Source organism: Budorcas taxicolor, chromosome 14, assembly GCF_023091745.1.
Source record: "Budorcas taxicolor isolate Tak-1 chromosome 14, Takin1.1, whole genome shotgun sequence".
NCBI classification, from domain to species: domain Eukaryota; kingdom Metazoa; phylum Chordata; class Mammalia; order Artiodactyla; family Bovidae; genus Budorcas; species Budorcas taxicolor.
Window position 1 is genome coordinate 24,010,951 of NC_068923.1, and position 16,952 is coordinate 24,027,902.

At 45.2% G+C, this 16,952-nt stretch overlaps 1 protein-coding gene across 2 annotated transcripts in view; it reads left to right on the forward strand.

Annotated features, from left to right (window-relative positions):
• Positions 1-16,952, forward strand: part of ASAP1 (ArfGAP with SH3 domain, ankyrin repeat and PH domain 1) — a 335,803-nt gene that overhangs the window by 218,738 nt on the left and 100,113 nt on the right. For both annotated transcript variants that reach the window (XM_052651849.1, XM_052651850.1), the window contains exon 5: positions 4,885-5,030. In XM_052651849.1, the coding sequence (XP_052507809.1) occupies positions 4,885-5,030 (146 nt within the window). The remainder of the gene's footprint in view (positions 1-4,884; positions 5,031-16,952) is intronic.

A 16,952-nucleotide genomic window follows, 5' to 3' on the forward strand; every position in this document is an offset into this window, starting at 1 on the left:
TTCTAGGGAAGGCCTCACTGGAGAAATACAAGATATTTTAAAGAACACTGTATTTAATGTATTCCCAAGGCACCTGTTACTGCCAGCCACTAGGAGTGTAAACTCCTGAGTGCAGACATCACTTTCTGAATATTGTTGGAAGCCCCTGCCCCCCAGCCTAGGCCGGGCAGCCTGCTGTTTGTCCCCATCACTGTTGTTGCCCTTGTCGTGGTAGAAATGTATCGAGTCTGCTGTATACCACTCAGTATCTTACTCCATCTCTGCCATGCTCCTGTGAGGTCAGTACCATCATTACCTCCATTTCATAGCATGGGGATGAGGTTTAGAAGAAGGTGAAGTTGCTGGGTCAATGCATCACGAAGTGTCAGTAATAGACCTGAGTGTGTCTCACAGCTCTGAGAGTAAAAAGTGCTAATTTAAGTTCCCTTATGCGTTGTGTGGCCTTGGCCTTTTTTTTTTTTTTTTTCCAGTATCTTCCCAATGAGGATGATAACAGTACTTATCTCATAGGCTTGTTAATAAGCGTGATTGAAGGAATGTATGTAAAGTGCTCAGTGCAGTGAGCGGCGTGCTCAGCAGTGCTCAGTACTGAATGCTCAGCAAACTAGCAGTTGCCACTGTTAAACAGCCGGAGTAAGAGGTCACTACCTAGATACTGCCGTGGTGCTTAAATGTGTGTGTGTGTGCACTGTGCTCAGTCGTGTCCAGCTCTTTGCATTGCATGGACTGTGGCTCACGACTCCTCTGTCCGTGGGATTTTTCAGACAAGAATACTGGAGTGAGTTGGTATTTCCTCCTCCAGGGGATCTTCCTGATCCAGGGATCAAACCCTCGTCTCCTGTGTCTCCTGCATTGGCAGGCTGGTTCTTTACCTGCTGAGCCATTGAGTAAGTATACAAAGGTGATTTCAAGCTGTGTGGGACACATCAGGGGATTAGTGTATCTTCGTCATCTCTCCAAAGTAATGCCAGCAGTTGAAATCCTAACTAAGTGGCCCTTTCTGGTTCAGTTGTTAAAACTGTATTACTTTGTTCTTTCGTCAGAACTGAAAGAAGCAACATAGCACTTGCTGCCTTATATTCTGCAACTATACCCTGAATGGCAGAAGGTGAAGTTGCTCAGTCGTGTCTGACTCTTTGCAACCCCACGGACTGTAGCCTACCAGGCTCTTCCATCCATGGGATTTTCCAGGCAAGAGTACTGGAGTGGGTTGCCATTTCCTTCTCCAGGGGATCTTCCCAACCCAGGGATCGAACACAGGTCTCCCGCATTGTCGGCAGACGCTTTACCATCTGAGCCACCAGGGAATCCCCTATAAATATTAGAAAAACATTGGTCTCCATAAGAGATGGATCAGATTTCTCGCTCACCTTATTTTTTTTTTTCTTTCCTTTTATTCCATCTCTGTCTTCACCTGCTTCTCCCAGCCTCGACTTTGAAGATTTATTTGTTTGACTGGGCCGGGTCTTAGTTGTGGCATGTGGGATCTAGTTCCACGACTAGGGATTGAACCTGGGTCCCATGCATCAGGAACTCGGGAGTCTTAGCCACTGGACCACCGAGGAAGTTCCAACCCCAGCCCCTACTTAACCAGCTTCCAAAAGTCATCAGGCACTTGAGTAAAGTTCTTATAACAGACTGTCCTGCTCTCTGAGATGTCCTGAACCAATTCTCTGCGTCCCAAGTCCCACCCATGCCTACACGGTGCTCCCCTAGCCCAAGGCCTTCATTTCCCTCTCCTTCCCTAAACCCCTGAGTTTACATTCCTCTCAAATTGCTTACTCTACTCTGTAATCTGTCCCTCCCTTCTGCCTCCACCAGGATCCTGCCTCCTTGCCCTCTGTGCCTATTGAAAGCCTGTTTGGTAAACCCTTAATTTTGTACAAAGGGATGTGTGTGGTTATATAATCTTTCGGGTGAATTGTCGCTGTTGGCTTTATAATGCAGTATGTTAAAAAAATACTTGAAACATGGGAGACCTACATTCCTATGTTATTTGATATGAAACACATCTCGATATTGTAATTAATCATGGGTATAGAGGTAGTGGCTGACAATTTAGGGGCATGTGCCGCCTGCCAGGCACTGTTCTAAGCACCTTTTATTTAACTCCCATCACTTAAACCCTCAGTAGAATTAGTGGTAGTATTCTAAGATTTAGCTCACTGAATTAGCTGTTCTATCTTCAGATGTGTAAAATTTCATATACATGTGTATAGATTATAAATGTGGGACTTAAACCAGGTGGTCCTGGTGGTAAAGAACCTGCCTGCCAACGCAGAAGACGTTAAGAAAGACAGGTTCAATCCCTGGGTCGATCCCCTGGGAAGATCCCCTGGAGGAGGGCAGGCAACCTATTCCACTATTCTTGCCTAGAGAATCCCATGGACAGAGGAGCCTGGCGGGCTATGGTTCATAGAGTCACAAAGAGTTGGACACTGAAGCAACTTAGCACGTATGCACATAGAAATGTGGTTATTACATATAGACATACACTCTTGTCAGTGTGTATGTAGATAGATAGATATATATGGCTAATGATTTGAGGCCTCAATGACTCAGTGGACATGAGTTTGAGCAAGCTCCGGGAGTTGGTAATGGACAGGGAAGCCTGGCGTGCTGCAGTCCATGGGATCACAAAAAGTCATACACAACTGAGCCACTGAAGTGATTCATTTGTGGGCTAAACATACGGGACCCATGATCTTGCCTAAACTTATCCAGTCTTACCTTCTGCCTCTCTCATCATATTTTTTATTTTACCTACCTGATAAGCATAATTCTTCCCAGAGTTCTGGTGTGGGTTAAATATAATATTGTGAAAAGCATTTGGGTCAGAGAAGGTTCTCAGCCGACTTCCTGTGACCTCGCTCTCTGCCTTGTCCAAGTCCATCTTATTTTTTGGTGAATCTGTCATCCCTCATAAACTGAGAGCTTCTCATACAACTTCCTAACCCCTCTCTGAAGTCCAAATTCAGGATAATGGCTGTGGCGAGGAAGGGGAGGAAGAGGTGGAATTGGGCAGCGTGAGAGGGAGAGAAGAAGCATCCTGAAATAGTTTATGTCTTAACTGGTTGGTAGGTACCTGGGTATCCTGTAATCTAAAGATTTCAATGTATCCTTTGAAATATGTTCTAATTTCAAGCAGACACAAAGCCTGCCACGTAAAGCTTGCCCCTTAGGTTTTAATTCTGAGACCCTTCCTTTGAAAGCGGTTGAACAGGTGTCTGAACCCCTTTTTTGCTGACCTCCAGAGCAGGAAAGGATGTCGGGCAGAGTGGGCTTCTGAGGGGCGAGGTGAGGCCCTTGGCCTCAGACAGCTTACGAAGGAGGTGCTGGGGTAGCTCCAGCTTACGAAGGAGGCCAGGCGTGGGCATCCTGTCCGCAGCTGATGTAGCCTTTCTTTTGTGTTTCTCAGAGCAGCTTTACGGGAGGTAACTAGAACTGCATTTTATCTTTTTTAATATCTCAACCCGAAATGCTGACATCCACCCTAGGCATCATGCATTTCTAATGTGGTGACAATTAGAAGGCTGCTCGGGCCTCGTTTCATTTCGCTCGATGCTGTGATGCTTGTTACCTTTGTCGTATTTTGACTTCTTTCTGGGGCATCCACCAGTCCAGGCTCACACACACTGTTGCTCCCAGGCAGTTATCAAAGGTGTGTTAGAGAGTGAAATATTTTTAAATTATTTAGTGTTCAATTATCGAACAACCCAGGAGACTTAAGGAGTGAATGCTTCTTAAATTCCCAAAAGGGTAATCGAGGAATCCAAGTCAACACCTCTTTACTGAGCCCTAGCCTCATAAGCTAAGCTCCCTGACACGTGAGTGGTGTGTGTTGGGTGCGAATGCAGAGGTGAGCCACTGGGAAGCCCTGCCTCTCGTGGTCTGGGGGCAGGGAAAGAGCAGTACTTACACGAATATGATGTGACGTGGTGGAAAATACCGCAGTAGCAGTACGGGCAAGGAAAAATCATTGCCAAGTAAGGGGAGTCTTACAAGAGAAAGAGCTGTCATTTGAATTAAGCCTTTAAAGGTATGGTTCTGATAGACGGTTTTGTGTTCATTTATTCTTTTCATAAATATCATGCATCTGCTGTGGACCTCCATATAAATTGATGCATCCCTGCACTCCAGCACAAGGAAAGAGACGTGCAGAGCTGAGCACGGGGAACTGAAACGCTGCCACGTGAGGCTGGCACCACCTGCGCTCACACGTCCTTGGTCGGTGCCGGGTTACTTCAGGGTATGGGGATGTGCAGTACCCCTTTCTGTAAGCCTGCAAGAACTCAGAACATGGGGAGAGACAGTGTCTGCCACGAGACTTACGGGATCAGATGCACAACTCCCCAGGATCACACTGGGTGCCGTGCTGGGAACAGACCAGAGGCTGCAACAAGGAGCTTTTACAGGAAGAGTCGTAGGGATGGAGGCAAGAGATGATGGATGGTGTTGGATGAGGTTGATAGTCATGGGAGCGATGAGATGTTGTCAAATTTTTGTTATATTTTGAAAGGTAGAGGCCAAGGGACTGCATCTGGGGTATGAGAAAGAAAAATCAGGTCTGACTTGTTTCCTGACGATCATGGTTTCTTAAATGCTTGAAAATGGGTTGGTCATTTGACCCCTTAACCTGTGGTGCATCTGTGGATTAATTGGGGGTATAAATGAACTCAATGCTCTGAAACAAAAGAGGGGAGCTGCCTTTGATAGAGTGAGAACACTCAGCACACTGCCAGCCACCTTCTAGATACATTCAGTAAAGAATGGATCCAGCTTCTCTGCTTTCTTTTTGAGAGTGTCTGGTGATCAGCCAGTGTTCAGAGTAACTTGTCACTGTGGCACATAACAGCTCAGACTCCTCTTTCTTCTTCTTTTCAGACCATGTACAAAATGAAGAAAACTATGCACAAGTTCTTGATAAGTTTGGGAGTAATTTTTTAAGTCGAGACAACCCAGATCTTGGCACTGCTTTTGTCAAGTTTTCCACGCTTACAAAGGAACTGTCCACACTGCTGAAAAATCTGGTAAGCCATTTCGCAAGTAACGTTTAAAAATTGCAGCCTGATCAAAGGAAGCAAGATCACAAAGTGAACGAAGTGATAATCCTCTCCCCAGTCCTTGATCCTGGGGTCAAAAAAAGAAAACGAAAAATAAAAAGCTTTTTCAGTCCTTGATATGGAGTCACATTCAAGGAAAATGCCTTTGGGAAATGCCTAGAATTTGTACCACTGGCCCCACTTAGAGCAGGTAGAGAAACTGGTTAACCTGAACTCTCTTCCACATTCCCCCATTGTTTGCTTTTGTGTTTGTTTAGACAAGCATTAGTGACTTTGGCCTTTTAATTTATTGAAAGAATGGGGATTATTTCTGTGTCAAACATACATGTCACCCTTCACTTGTATGAAGACCATCACACATTTCAGCCCTTGATTTACAAATAATTAACTTCTCCCAACTCCCCATATCCTTTTAACATCCTCCCAAGGAAAAAGATTTTAAGGTTTAGAGAATCTATGGTTTCAGAAGTAGATGATGACAAGAAGAATCCCTAAAAATCTAAGATACTGGAGCTGCTGACCCAGGAGCAGACATGAGGATTGTTTAGTCACCAAGTCATGTCCAGCTCTTTGCAACCCCATGGACTGTAGCCGGCCAGGCTCCTCTGTCCATGGGATTTCCCGGGCAAGAACAGTGGAGTGGGTTGCCATTTCCTTTTCCGCTGGATCTTCTGGACCCCAGGTATCAATCCTGTTGTCTCCTGTGTTGCGGGCAGATTCTTTGCCGCTGAGCCATCAGGGGAGCCCAGAGCGTGAGGGTGGGAGACCCGTTTGCCAGGCACTGTGGTCTGGCTGTCCCCAAATCTGCACACCAGCCTCCCTCACCCTCACACTGCGTTCATAGCGAGAAAGCTTCATTCTGTCTAGCACGACCACCACAGCTGTGTACGAGTTAATTTGTAATCAAGCCTCCGTTCCTAAGTCCCAAGAGGTGAGGCAGTGGGAGGTTGAAGGATGCCAAAGGAAAACTATATCATAATTTTGTTGGCTCCTTCCTGAAACGTAGGAGCTGTTTCCTCCTCTTCATCTTCCCAGTCGCTCAGCATTGCATCTTTGCCTCCTTTAAAGACCCAGAACTCAAGCTTAAAATGCCTTGATCCTGAGTTAGTTACCCATATCAAACAGACCTCTGTGGTCTTACATGAGACTCTTGTCGCAAATCTGCTTGGTACAGATGGTTACCTTACAGATGATTACACTTTATTGTAAAATAAAGACAACCTGGATAATTTGACCAATCAAATTCTTCATTTTCCTGTCCCACGAGATGAATATATGTATGTGTCTGTCATCCTGACAACTTAATTTTAATTGATAGTTTCATGCCACTGAATTAGTCTTACACAGTGACAACTAATCATAAAGAAAATAAAGGTTGAAAATAGAAATACGTCTTCAGAAACTGGAGAAAGGATAATTCTGACTGTAGGGCCTTTGTGTTCCTAAACTTCGGAGTTTATTTGACAAACCCATGATGTTTCTGTAATTCTTATATCACTTAAATCTCTCCTATTCAGATAGGGCCTCCTATTTCTTCTTCCTCGGGGCATCGCCTACCTTTTTCCAGGTGGCGTTGCCCAAAGGTACTACGGTGGGAAGAAAGGAAGTGAAACAAGACTGGGACGTTTCCCTTTGGTCATAGCTGGTGAAAGGCTCCCGGCTCGGGAGGAAGTTCTGTTTTCCCTGACATGAGCGTTTTCACCCATGAAATAGAATATCTTGCTAACCTTTCGTCGCCCAGAGACGAAATATGTTTAGTTTAAGTCAGTAGCCATCACGTCCACGTTTCCTGGGCCAGTTCATCTCCACACTTCCCTGTCCCGTAGGTTCCTTCAGTGAAGAGATTCCTGTGTGGATTTAATGCCATCAGTTGCCATTCAGTCATTGTCTTCGTTTGCTTATCTCTGTGCAGAAACAACTGATATACATATATATATATATTTTTTTTTTTTTTTTAAGATCTGTGCATTTTCTGTATCGGCTACTAGGTCTTCATTGCTGCTTATGGGCTTCAGTAATTGCGACTTGCTGGCTCAGTAGCTGTGGCACGTAGGCTTAGCTGCCCTGCAGCGAGTGGGATCTTGCCAAACCAGGGATCAAACCCATGACCCCTGCATTGGCAGGCGGATTCTGAACAACTGCACCCCCGGGGAAGTCCCGCCAGTGATACTTTTTGGGCACTCTGAGGCGCCTAGCAGCGTGCTTCATGTGGATTTTGCACAGAACAGTGTTCGACATAGTGGTGGTGGTTATACCTCGAATCCAGGTGAGGAAACTAAGGCGCATTATGTCAGTGCCTTGTTCAGGCGTGCTGTTAGTTACCAGATGTGAACCCCACACACTGGCTCTGCATCCGTCGTCCTTCCCAGCCTTTCCCCGCCACCTGGCACCTCCTGCTCTGGGCGTCATCTTTCCCTAAACATCCCTCACGGTGCAGGCCTCCTCCTTCCAGAATTCTAAGAAACAAATCAAAAGAAATTGCTGGAAGGTTTCATTCAGTTAGTTTAGAACAAAACAAAGTCATTTTCCCCAAAAAGGTGGTGGTGGCAGGGAGCTCCCTGGTAGCTTGAAGGAAAAGTGAAAGTTGCTCAGTCGTGTCTGACTCTTTGTGACCCCATGGACTATAACAGTCCATGGAATTCTTCAGGCCAGAATACTGGAGTGGGTAGCCTTTCCCTTCTCCAGGGGATATTTCCAACCCTGGGATTGAACCCAGGTCTCCCACATTGCAGGCAGATTCTTTACCAGCTGAGCCACAGGGGAGGCCCCGCTGGTAGCTTAGTGATTAGGATTCTGGGCTTTCTGTGCCATGGCCTGGTTCAGTCCCTGGTTGGGGAACTGAGATCCTTCACGCCTTGCCATGCTGCCAAATAAAAAAAAAAATGGAGAAGGTGGTGGCATTTCCACTGCGGGAGCAGATAGAAGTATCAGTGTGTGCCATAGCCAGTTACTAGGGAAACACTATTCTGATTGAATAAAGTCTGTCCCAGGAGTTTGTACAGCCTGACAAGAGCCAGCAGCTTCTGCTTCTCTTTTTCTGTCTTAAAAGAAAGGGAAGATGGATAGGGCCACGCCCCAGAGCAGGGGGACCAAGGGAAGCCAACCCCCTCAGGGAGGGACGGGTTGGTTGCAGCACCTTCAGTCCCCTCATGAGTTTGGAGGGAGCACCCCTGGGAACCTGTTTTTCTCAGAAGATTGCTGAAAATCCTACTCACTTAGGCTAGTTAAGGTGAGAAGATGGGAAAACTTAAGCAATAATGGATCATGTAGAAAGTAAGATGAAAGAAGATACTTTGGCATTTTTTAGACTTCCTAAATTTATCCTCAGTTCAGCCAGCAAATACCCAAATATCTGTTGTGCTGAGGTCTATAGTCATGTTATTTTCTAATGAAATGTTATTTCATTAGAAATGTTATTTTCTAATTAAGAGATTGCTTTTAATGGATATTTCCATAATTTATATTTAAACAGTTATTTTTATGGGGGGAAAAGGGTTAGATTTTAGGGTCAGGTCTAGCATTCTGCTTTTAACAAACACTAGATCTAGATAGAACTTCCATTAGTTGTGCTAATGACTTTTAAGCAGTCTGTATGACAAGCATATTGTGTTTGGGAGTTTTCTGTGTAGGATTGGTTCTGAAAAACATGAGCTCACTAAGGGCTGGTGACTCTCTGAGTCACCATTTAAATTTTCGTCTCTCCATACTTGCGGCGATTGTGGAAGGTAGGGTGATCAAGTGAAATGTTATTGTGAAAATCTCAGGAGCTGCACAGATGTTGGTGTCAGCATCACATGAGCTGAGGCTGGCTTTTATTAGCTAACAGAAGTCTGAGGACTGCAGAGTAGATGGCAGTTGCAGCTGATGGTCCTGTGACCTCATACCGATCACGCCCCAAGCAGGTTTAAGTAACTTGCTTTTCTTGCAGCTCTTGCCCTCCACGTAAGAGCTTGTTTTGTTTGTTTGTTTTGCGTTTCGCTGCACCACATGGCTTTCAGGATGTCAGTTTGCCAACCAGAGATCAAATAGCAGTGAAAGCACCAAGTCCCAATCCCTCAACCGCCAAGGAATTCTTGAAAAGGGTTTTTATAAAAAGATCTCTTACCTCTGATTATAGGATGGGAGAGGCTGTGCCGTGTTAAGCAGTGGGAAGAACACAGGTTTTGGTCACAATCAGACCTGGAGTCCCAGAGCCCAGCTTTCTAGCCTAAGGCAAATCATTTAACTTTTCTCTAATGCTAGTTTCCTTATCTATAAAAAGAGATGATGGTATCTAATTGTTTCTTGATAGTAATGAGACTTCATTGAGATCCTGGAGGCAAATTACCAAGCACAATACCTGACAGATGGAATTCACTTAACACATACAAGCTTTTATTATTGTTGTTTACATCTTCTCACTTGAGCTTCCCTTGTAGCTCAGTTGGTAAAGAATCTGCCCGCAATGCGGGAGACCCAGGTTCTATTCCCGGGCTGGGAAGACCCCCTGAAGAAGGAAATGGCTACCCACTCCAGTATGCTTGCCTGGAGAATCCCACGGACAGAGGAGCCTGGCGGGCTGCAGCCTGTGGGGTCGCAGAGAGTAGGACGCGACTGACTAAGCAGGAGCACAATAGACGGGATGCCAACGGCCCATCGGACGCCATGGCGGGGCCCTGTGCCAGCTGCCATCCCGCTCCTGTTTCTCTGCAGCTTGCGAAGTGTCGATGCTTTCTTCTCTACCTTCTCCCTCTGGTTTCCCTCACTGCGCTTGTGCTTAGTCGCTCAGTCATGTCCAACTCTTTGCGACCCCGTGGACAGTAGCCCACCGGGCTCCTCTGTCCGTGGGATTCTCCAGGCAAAAATACTGGAGTGGGTAGCCTTCCCCTTCTCCAGGGGATCTTCCCAACCCAGGGATGGAACCCAGGTCTCCTGCATTGCAGGCGATTCTTTATCATCTGAGCCACCAGGGAAGGCCTTCCCTCATTAGTGGATTATATATATATTATATTGGGAGACTCTTAGCTAGCAGTTCTAAAACTTTTGGGTATTAGGATCCTAATGTTAAAAATGATTGAGCCCACCCAAGAGTTTGTGTTTTATGTGGAATATTCCTATCCCTGTTTACTATCTTAGAATTTAAAACTGAGGTTTTTTTTTAATGTATTAATTCCTTTTGTCGTGATATGTTTTTTAGTTGAAGTAGACAAAATTACAGAGAAAAGTACTTTAAGACCCTTTGCAGGTAATTACCAATATTTTTCTTTGATACTATGGCAAAACAAAGAGAAGGCTATGGCACCCCACTCCCATGCCCTTGCCTGGAAAATCCCATGGACGGAGGAGCCTAGTAGGCTGCAGTCCATGGCGTCACAAAGAGTGGGACACAACTGAGCGGCTTCACTTTCACTTTTCATTTTCATGCATTGGAGAAGGAAATGGCAACCCACTCCAGTGTTCTTGCCTGGAGAATCCCAGGGACGGGGGAGCCTGATGGGCTGCCATCTATGGGGTCGCACAGAGTCGGACACGACTGAAGCAACTTAGCAGCAGCAGCAGCAGCAGCAGCAAAACAAAATTATGATTCCTTAAAAAGGTTAGTAGCAGTATGAATTTGAAACCATGAACTTTAAGGATCTGGAAACTGTCCAGTCCATGGTGGCAGAGTTTTTCCAAAATTTTAACCTTTCTCTGGAAGTTCCAGTTCTGTCATGAGCAACAAATGCTGCCACCTGTTTACCTTGTAGTGATGAGTGATTCATTTTAAAAAATGTTTGCCAAATACCCAGGTTTCAATACCACAGTTCATCGGTCACTCTTTTATGGGAAAAAAAGTGGTATTCTACTAGAAAACTGACAAAACCAGCCAGTTCAACTAGCAACTTGAAAACCTGCATTCCTCAAGATCACCGTCACATTTTGGTGCACCTTGGCAGTTCTTTACATCCTATGCATCCTGTTTCATGTTGGTGTTGGTGTGTAGTAAAAATCAAGCATTTCTGCTGTTTCATCGTGGACTTTCTTAAAGGAAAATGGCCTTTGTGCAACTTTTTGTGAATCTATAATTTTTCTTCAATTTAATAAGGTTAATAAAAATGAACAGATGTTAGGGAGAGAAAGTTGGGGAAAGTCTTTAATAATATAGCTATTCTTGGAGAGAATCTTCGATAATATAGCTCTCATTGTATAACTTTAATTTCAGAATTTAAAAAATGCACAGAGCAAAAACCAAACTCTAGCCTCCCTGCTGTTCCTATAGACCAATTCCTACTTCCTTCTGACTCTTATAAATTGTCTAAACCAGCTCCTGTGCCTTCCGAGTTTTTCTTCTCGTTAAAGGCCTCTACAAGGTCACTGCTCTCACAAGGTGAAGGGATTAACTGTGTCCTCCCGGAAGTGAATCCCTTCATCATGTTTGCTGTGTCTCGGGAGTGCTGCCTCCTAGTGGTGAGAGGCCAGAGAACCACGGACATAATCTGTTTTGTTGACGTTTTTAATACCTTTGCAGTGAGGTTTTAAGTGCCTGAGCTTTCCTTCGAAGTATCTTTTGGAGGTTTGGTTCATAGCCTGCTTTGTTGATAGTAGCAGTTTTTAAAAATTACTGGAAATATTAAGAGTTCAGTCTCTCTGAACTCATCCTTCCGACGCCTTCCGGAAAGGACACAGGCATACTTACGGTTGATTCATGTTGATGTATGGCAGAAGCCAACACAACATTGTAAAGCAAGCATCCTCCAATTAAAAACAAATACCTTTCTTAAAAGAAGAAAGTGTAGAGGAAGTGACAAAAAAAGGAAAGAAACCAAAACTTTCCTAATCTAAGTCAGCTCCGGATACAGCAAATTATTTTGCTGTTACCGGGACTTTGGCTGTTCTTTGCTTCCGTGTCTTTACACATTCGATTCCTTCTACTTCAAATGCCCTTCAGCTAATGTATTAATAACTAACGCTTCCTTGTAAGGAAAAGAAGAAGAAGAAAAACTGGGTGCTCTTGCGTTTTTAGTTGTTCCTAGGTTTTCTTTCAGAGAAGGCAATGGCACCCTACTCCAGTACTCCTGCTTGGAAAATCCCATGGACAGTGGGCTGCAGTCCATGGGGTCGCTAAGAGTTGGACACCACTGAGCAACTTCACTTTCACTTTTCACTTTCATGAATTGGAGAAGGAAATGGCAACCCACTCCAGTGTTCTTGCCTGGAGAATCCCGGGGACGGGGGAGCCTGGTGGGCTGCCGTCTATGGGGTCGCACAGAGTCGGACACGACTGAAGTGACTTAGCAGCAGCAGCAGGTTTCTTTATTTTTCATTTGATTAAATATACAGTGCCAGAATTGGGTTCAGTCTTTTTGTGTGCCTTTTTCTTTTTTTCTGTAGTCATCACTTGCTAAACCATGCTGGACGTGCTTATAACCAGCGTCAGGCCATCATCCTGTGATCCTGACAAAGAAGCAAAGGAGTCAACAGAGCCCTGCATCCATTTAATTACCAAACCACAAAAATGGGACAGGAAAGGAGTAATTGGTGGATTGAAATAGATTCTCAGTGGGCAGAGGCAAACCATTTAAACCGTATGCCAAGAGCCCCGATGTAGCAGCAGTTATAGAAATAAATGGAGAAGCTCTTTTGAAATTGTCGGAGGTGCCCAGGAGGATTCCAGTCCAGCCAGGACTGTGTGTGCCTCCTGGACAATTCTGGAGCTTGCATAAGAGCCCAGGCCTCTTTTATCAGTTAGAGGGCAGTTATTGCTTCAGAACTACTGAAGCAAAGCAGAGGTTTCTCCAGCTGCGTAGCATTTCCTGTTTGCAATCTCTGACTGCAGGGCATTGTGGTTTGGGTTAAGGATTTTTTTAATTTTTAATTTTCCTTCTTTTCTTCCCCTTCAAACGAGAATAGTTGGAAATGTGCAGATAGCATCTAGACTCACAGCAAATGGATTATTTCTCAAGTTTTTAAAACGTGGAAAAGCACTGAAAGCCTGGGTATCCTCAATGTAATTGATAGCCTCTGGGTGCTCTGAATTATATGTTTTTAAATTTTTATTTTATTTTGTTTTGGGCCATGCCACACAGCATACGGAATCTTAGTTCCTGACCAGGGATCCAACCCATACCCTCTGCGTTGGAAGCACAGAGTCTTAACCATTGGACTGCCGGGGAAGTCCCAGGATAATACATTTTTCAAACATCATCATTTGGGGAATTGCCTTGTGGGTCAGTGGTTTGAACTCCCCCCTTCCACTGCAAGTGCCACGGGTTTGATCCCTGGTTGGGGAACTAATATCCCACATGTGGCATGGCAAAAAAAAAAACAAAAAACCAAAAAATCATTTGCAAAAATCATTTTGCAAAATGGTAATCCATAATTGAAAGATTTAAGCTTTTGATCTGCCAGGCTTCCCCTCACGTCCTGACATGCCTTGCCACTGACTAGTATTGTGGGACATTTCATGACCTGAGAGCTGTCCATTTGGGGGAGGGTGGGTGAAAGCAGGGAGGTTTTCTTTTTGCTTTCTATTATAAAAGTTGTCTGTGCTTACTATAAAAATGAGGGGAATACAGGAAATTCCAAATAAGCACATAAAGATCATTACATAATTCTTAACTTCTGGGGATACTAATATTATAGTCTGTCCTTTGAAAGTGTTTCACAGATTTGTACACAGAGATACTGATAATTTATACACACATGTGTGTGTGTGTGTGAGAGGGGGAGATGCAGCTCCATGGGCTCTTTTCCAGAACTCTCGGGGCTGGATGTTTTTCCAGATTCAGACCTTTACAGGTTCCAGAAGAGCCGGCAGGGTGCACTTGCTATATGCAGTGTTGTGTAACGCCCCCTGGTGACTCCTCGGGTGAACAGTTACATGAAGTAGGATAAATGAGAATTCCCGCCTCAGTTCAAGTCCAGCCTAACCACCACATGCATTCAGGTCAGGTTTCGCTGCCAACTGTTGGGTTGGCCAGAAAGTTTGTTCGGATAAGGTGTTGGGGGGAAAACTCAAATGAACTTTCTGGCCAACCAAGTTTTGGTTTCTTTAAACCTTGTGTTCCTCATACATTTTGCGTACTTTCTTTTAAAGCTTGTTAGCTCTCCATGACCAGACAAATAAAATGGCAGAATCCACTTCCACAGGCTCCATAGTACTTTACTGTACAACTAAACCATCATTCTGTGTATAGGATTTGAATTATACATTCAGTACAGGTGTACCTTGTCTTAAATATATCCAATATATAGAGATCCTGATATCCTCTGGCCCAATGTAACATGTTTTTCTTTTTTTCAAGATTTACATTAAAAGTGTTTTAGATAAGAATTTCAAAGAATGCATTCGAAACAGTATTGGTTTCCATCTTGTGAATGCTACATGCAGTGAATAACACTTTTCATTTAGAATGTGGGTGCTTGTGGTTATGTGGCTGTCAAGTGTTGACTTGAAAGAGATTCACAGAACAGCATTTTGATGCTGCAAAAGACAGGTTTTTAGAGTTGTGGGTCTATGAGAGAAGGAAGGAAAAGGAGGAAAAGAGAAAGGATGGAGATGGGTGGAACTGGCATTTGTTGAGAGGGGGTTCATTTGCCAGAGCAGAGGGCTGAGCGTGGAACATGGAGTCTCTGCTTGTGCCCCATGCTTTAGGATGTCCCTGACATTTTGCTTCTGATCTTCTCTTTTAAATAAAGATGGATCTGATCTTACCCTCCAAGCTTTCAGGCAGGCAAAGTTTTCATTATTTTTAATGGTTAACTTTTTGTCTATACAAATAGCAGTGACAGCCAGTGTTTTACAGTGTGGGCACTACACGCCAGGCACTGTTTTTCAGTCACTTTGCATGGTGTCAGCTAGGATAGGCAAGGATGTGCTGCAGTAATAAACTTAGCACCCGCATGTGCACCACTTAACACAGCAAAGCGGTGTTATTTCCGCCTCCTGTCCCATGTCTACGGAGGGTTCAGCTGTACAGTAACAGCAATGCGGAGACCAGGGCGGAGAGAGGCTGCTCTGGCTCCTCTGTGCAGAGGAGGAGAGAAACTGGAGACTCACATGGAGCCGTGTCTTTAAACTGTGCTCCTGGCCCCATTTACAGGGGCTCAGAGAGCAGAAAGAGCAAACGGAGGATATGGTGAGCAGTGCTGTTCAGATGTGGTGAGGGTGTTGTGCCTCATCTAGAGCCCACTTCGCTCCTCACATGGACCCCACCAGGTAGCAGCCATAATCATCCTTACTGGACGGCTGAGAAAGTCGAGTCACAGAGCCCCGAGTGGATAGTGGAGTCAGCATGAAACCCAGGCAGTCTGCTCCCCACTCTGCTTTTAAGCAGTTCCCGGGACTCCCTGCCTCTCAGAGGATACAGACATAACTTAATGCAGGAGACCCCAGGTTTGACCCCTGGGTCAGGAAAGATCCTCCGGAAAAGGGAATGCAACCCACTCCAGTATTCTTGCCTGGAGAATCCCATGGACAGAGGAGCCTGGCCTCCATGGGGTCGCAAAGGGTTGGACACGACTGAGCAGCTAACATTTGCACTTCTATTCTTTATAGATTTAAAGACTAGCAAACGAAATAGTGGCAGGGATGTTGCAAGAGTAAGGCAAACACTGTTTTTGAGATAATCAACAGCCCTCTGGCTGCATGACGTTAGTCCCAGCAGCCTCCAGACCGCCTTCTCCAGCCCGAATCTGGAGCTGCTTGGTGAAAAGCAAATGCAGATAACTTTCCTTGGCTCGGAAAATTCTGCCAGTCTCTGCCTTGCACCCACTTCTTTGCTTCTTTCCCCTCTCCCTGGATTCCCATTGCCATCCCAGGCTTGGCCTCCTATCTGCATTCTTCTTGCTTCACATTAAATGTTCTGTCTTGAACTGGTTTGGACTCCTGCTGAACAGTGCCTGCATTCGCCCCTCACCTCCACTTTCTGTGGCCCTCAGATGAGACCACCCTGTCCAGCCCAGACCGGTTGGCAGAGGTGCTGCACAGCCCCACCAGTCTTCTCCCTGATGGATGGGTGAGGGGAGCATGGCTGGGACTTAGGCTCCATGGTACTTGCCAAGTGGGTGCTTTGAGGTGTGCACACCCCATAAGCCCTTCTGCTCAGTGGTCAGGCTGGGCCCAGTGCTTCTGCTTCCGTCTTGCCTGGAAGCGGGCATATCAGAATGTGAAACACCTTTCCTTAAGTTTTCCTTGAAACACGAATCCCATGCCTTGAGTTCTGGATTGAGAAGCACCACATAATTAACACCCTTGCAGAATTTAGTGCGCACACGTATATATCAAAGGCTAGAGGCATCGTGCAATGAAAGAGACCGGTCCAGTGTTTTCCTAACTTCCTTGACCACCAGCTTTCTTGTCCTGTAAGAAGCATTAGCTTCTTTCCATGCACCCGCCCTGAGAAATGCTGCCTGAGATGTTAGGACCAGGCAGGCCCCCAGGCCTCCTGCTGGATCAGGGGGTCCATTTCATCTGTCCTGTTTCTTTGTTTTCGTTTTCTTTTCCATTTCACATCTATTCTTCTAGAATTTCTTTCTTTCTTCCATTTCAGTGAATCATTTTCGAGTATTTTAAGCCTCTTTGTTTATGTGTTGCCTCTTTTTCTTAGAGGATTCCCCTGCCTGTGGTACCTTGAGGTTTAAAGCGGAAGAAACAAGCCTCCTGATTTCGTCTGGAACTAGTAGCTGACTCTGTCTTCCACCCAGAGTGAATGGCCCTTTTATTGACTAATTGCCCGCCTGGGTTGAGAAATTGGAAGTTCAGAGAGCTGGCAGGCGTAACACGACTTTGAAGTCAGTTACAACTGAGTTCAGATCTCTGCTCTGCTGTTTGCCAAGCTAGGTCACCAGAGGCAGATTCCTTTATTCACTCACTCACTCCCTCACCCATTCATCCAGAAAGCACGGAGACGCAGAAAGGCTTCCCAGAAG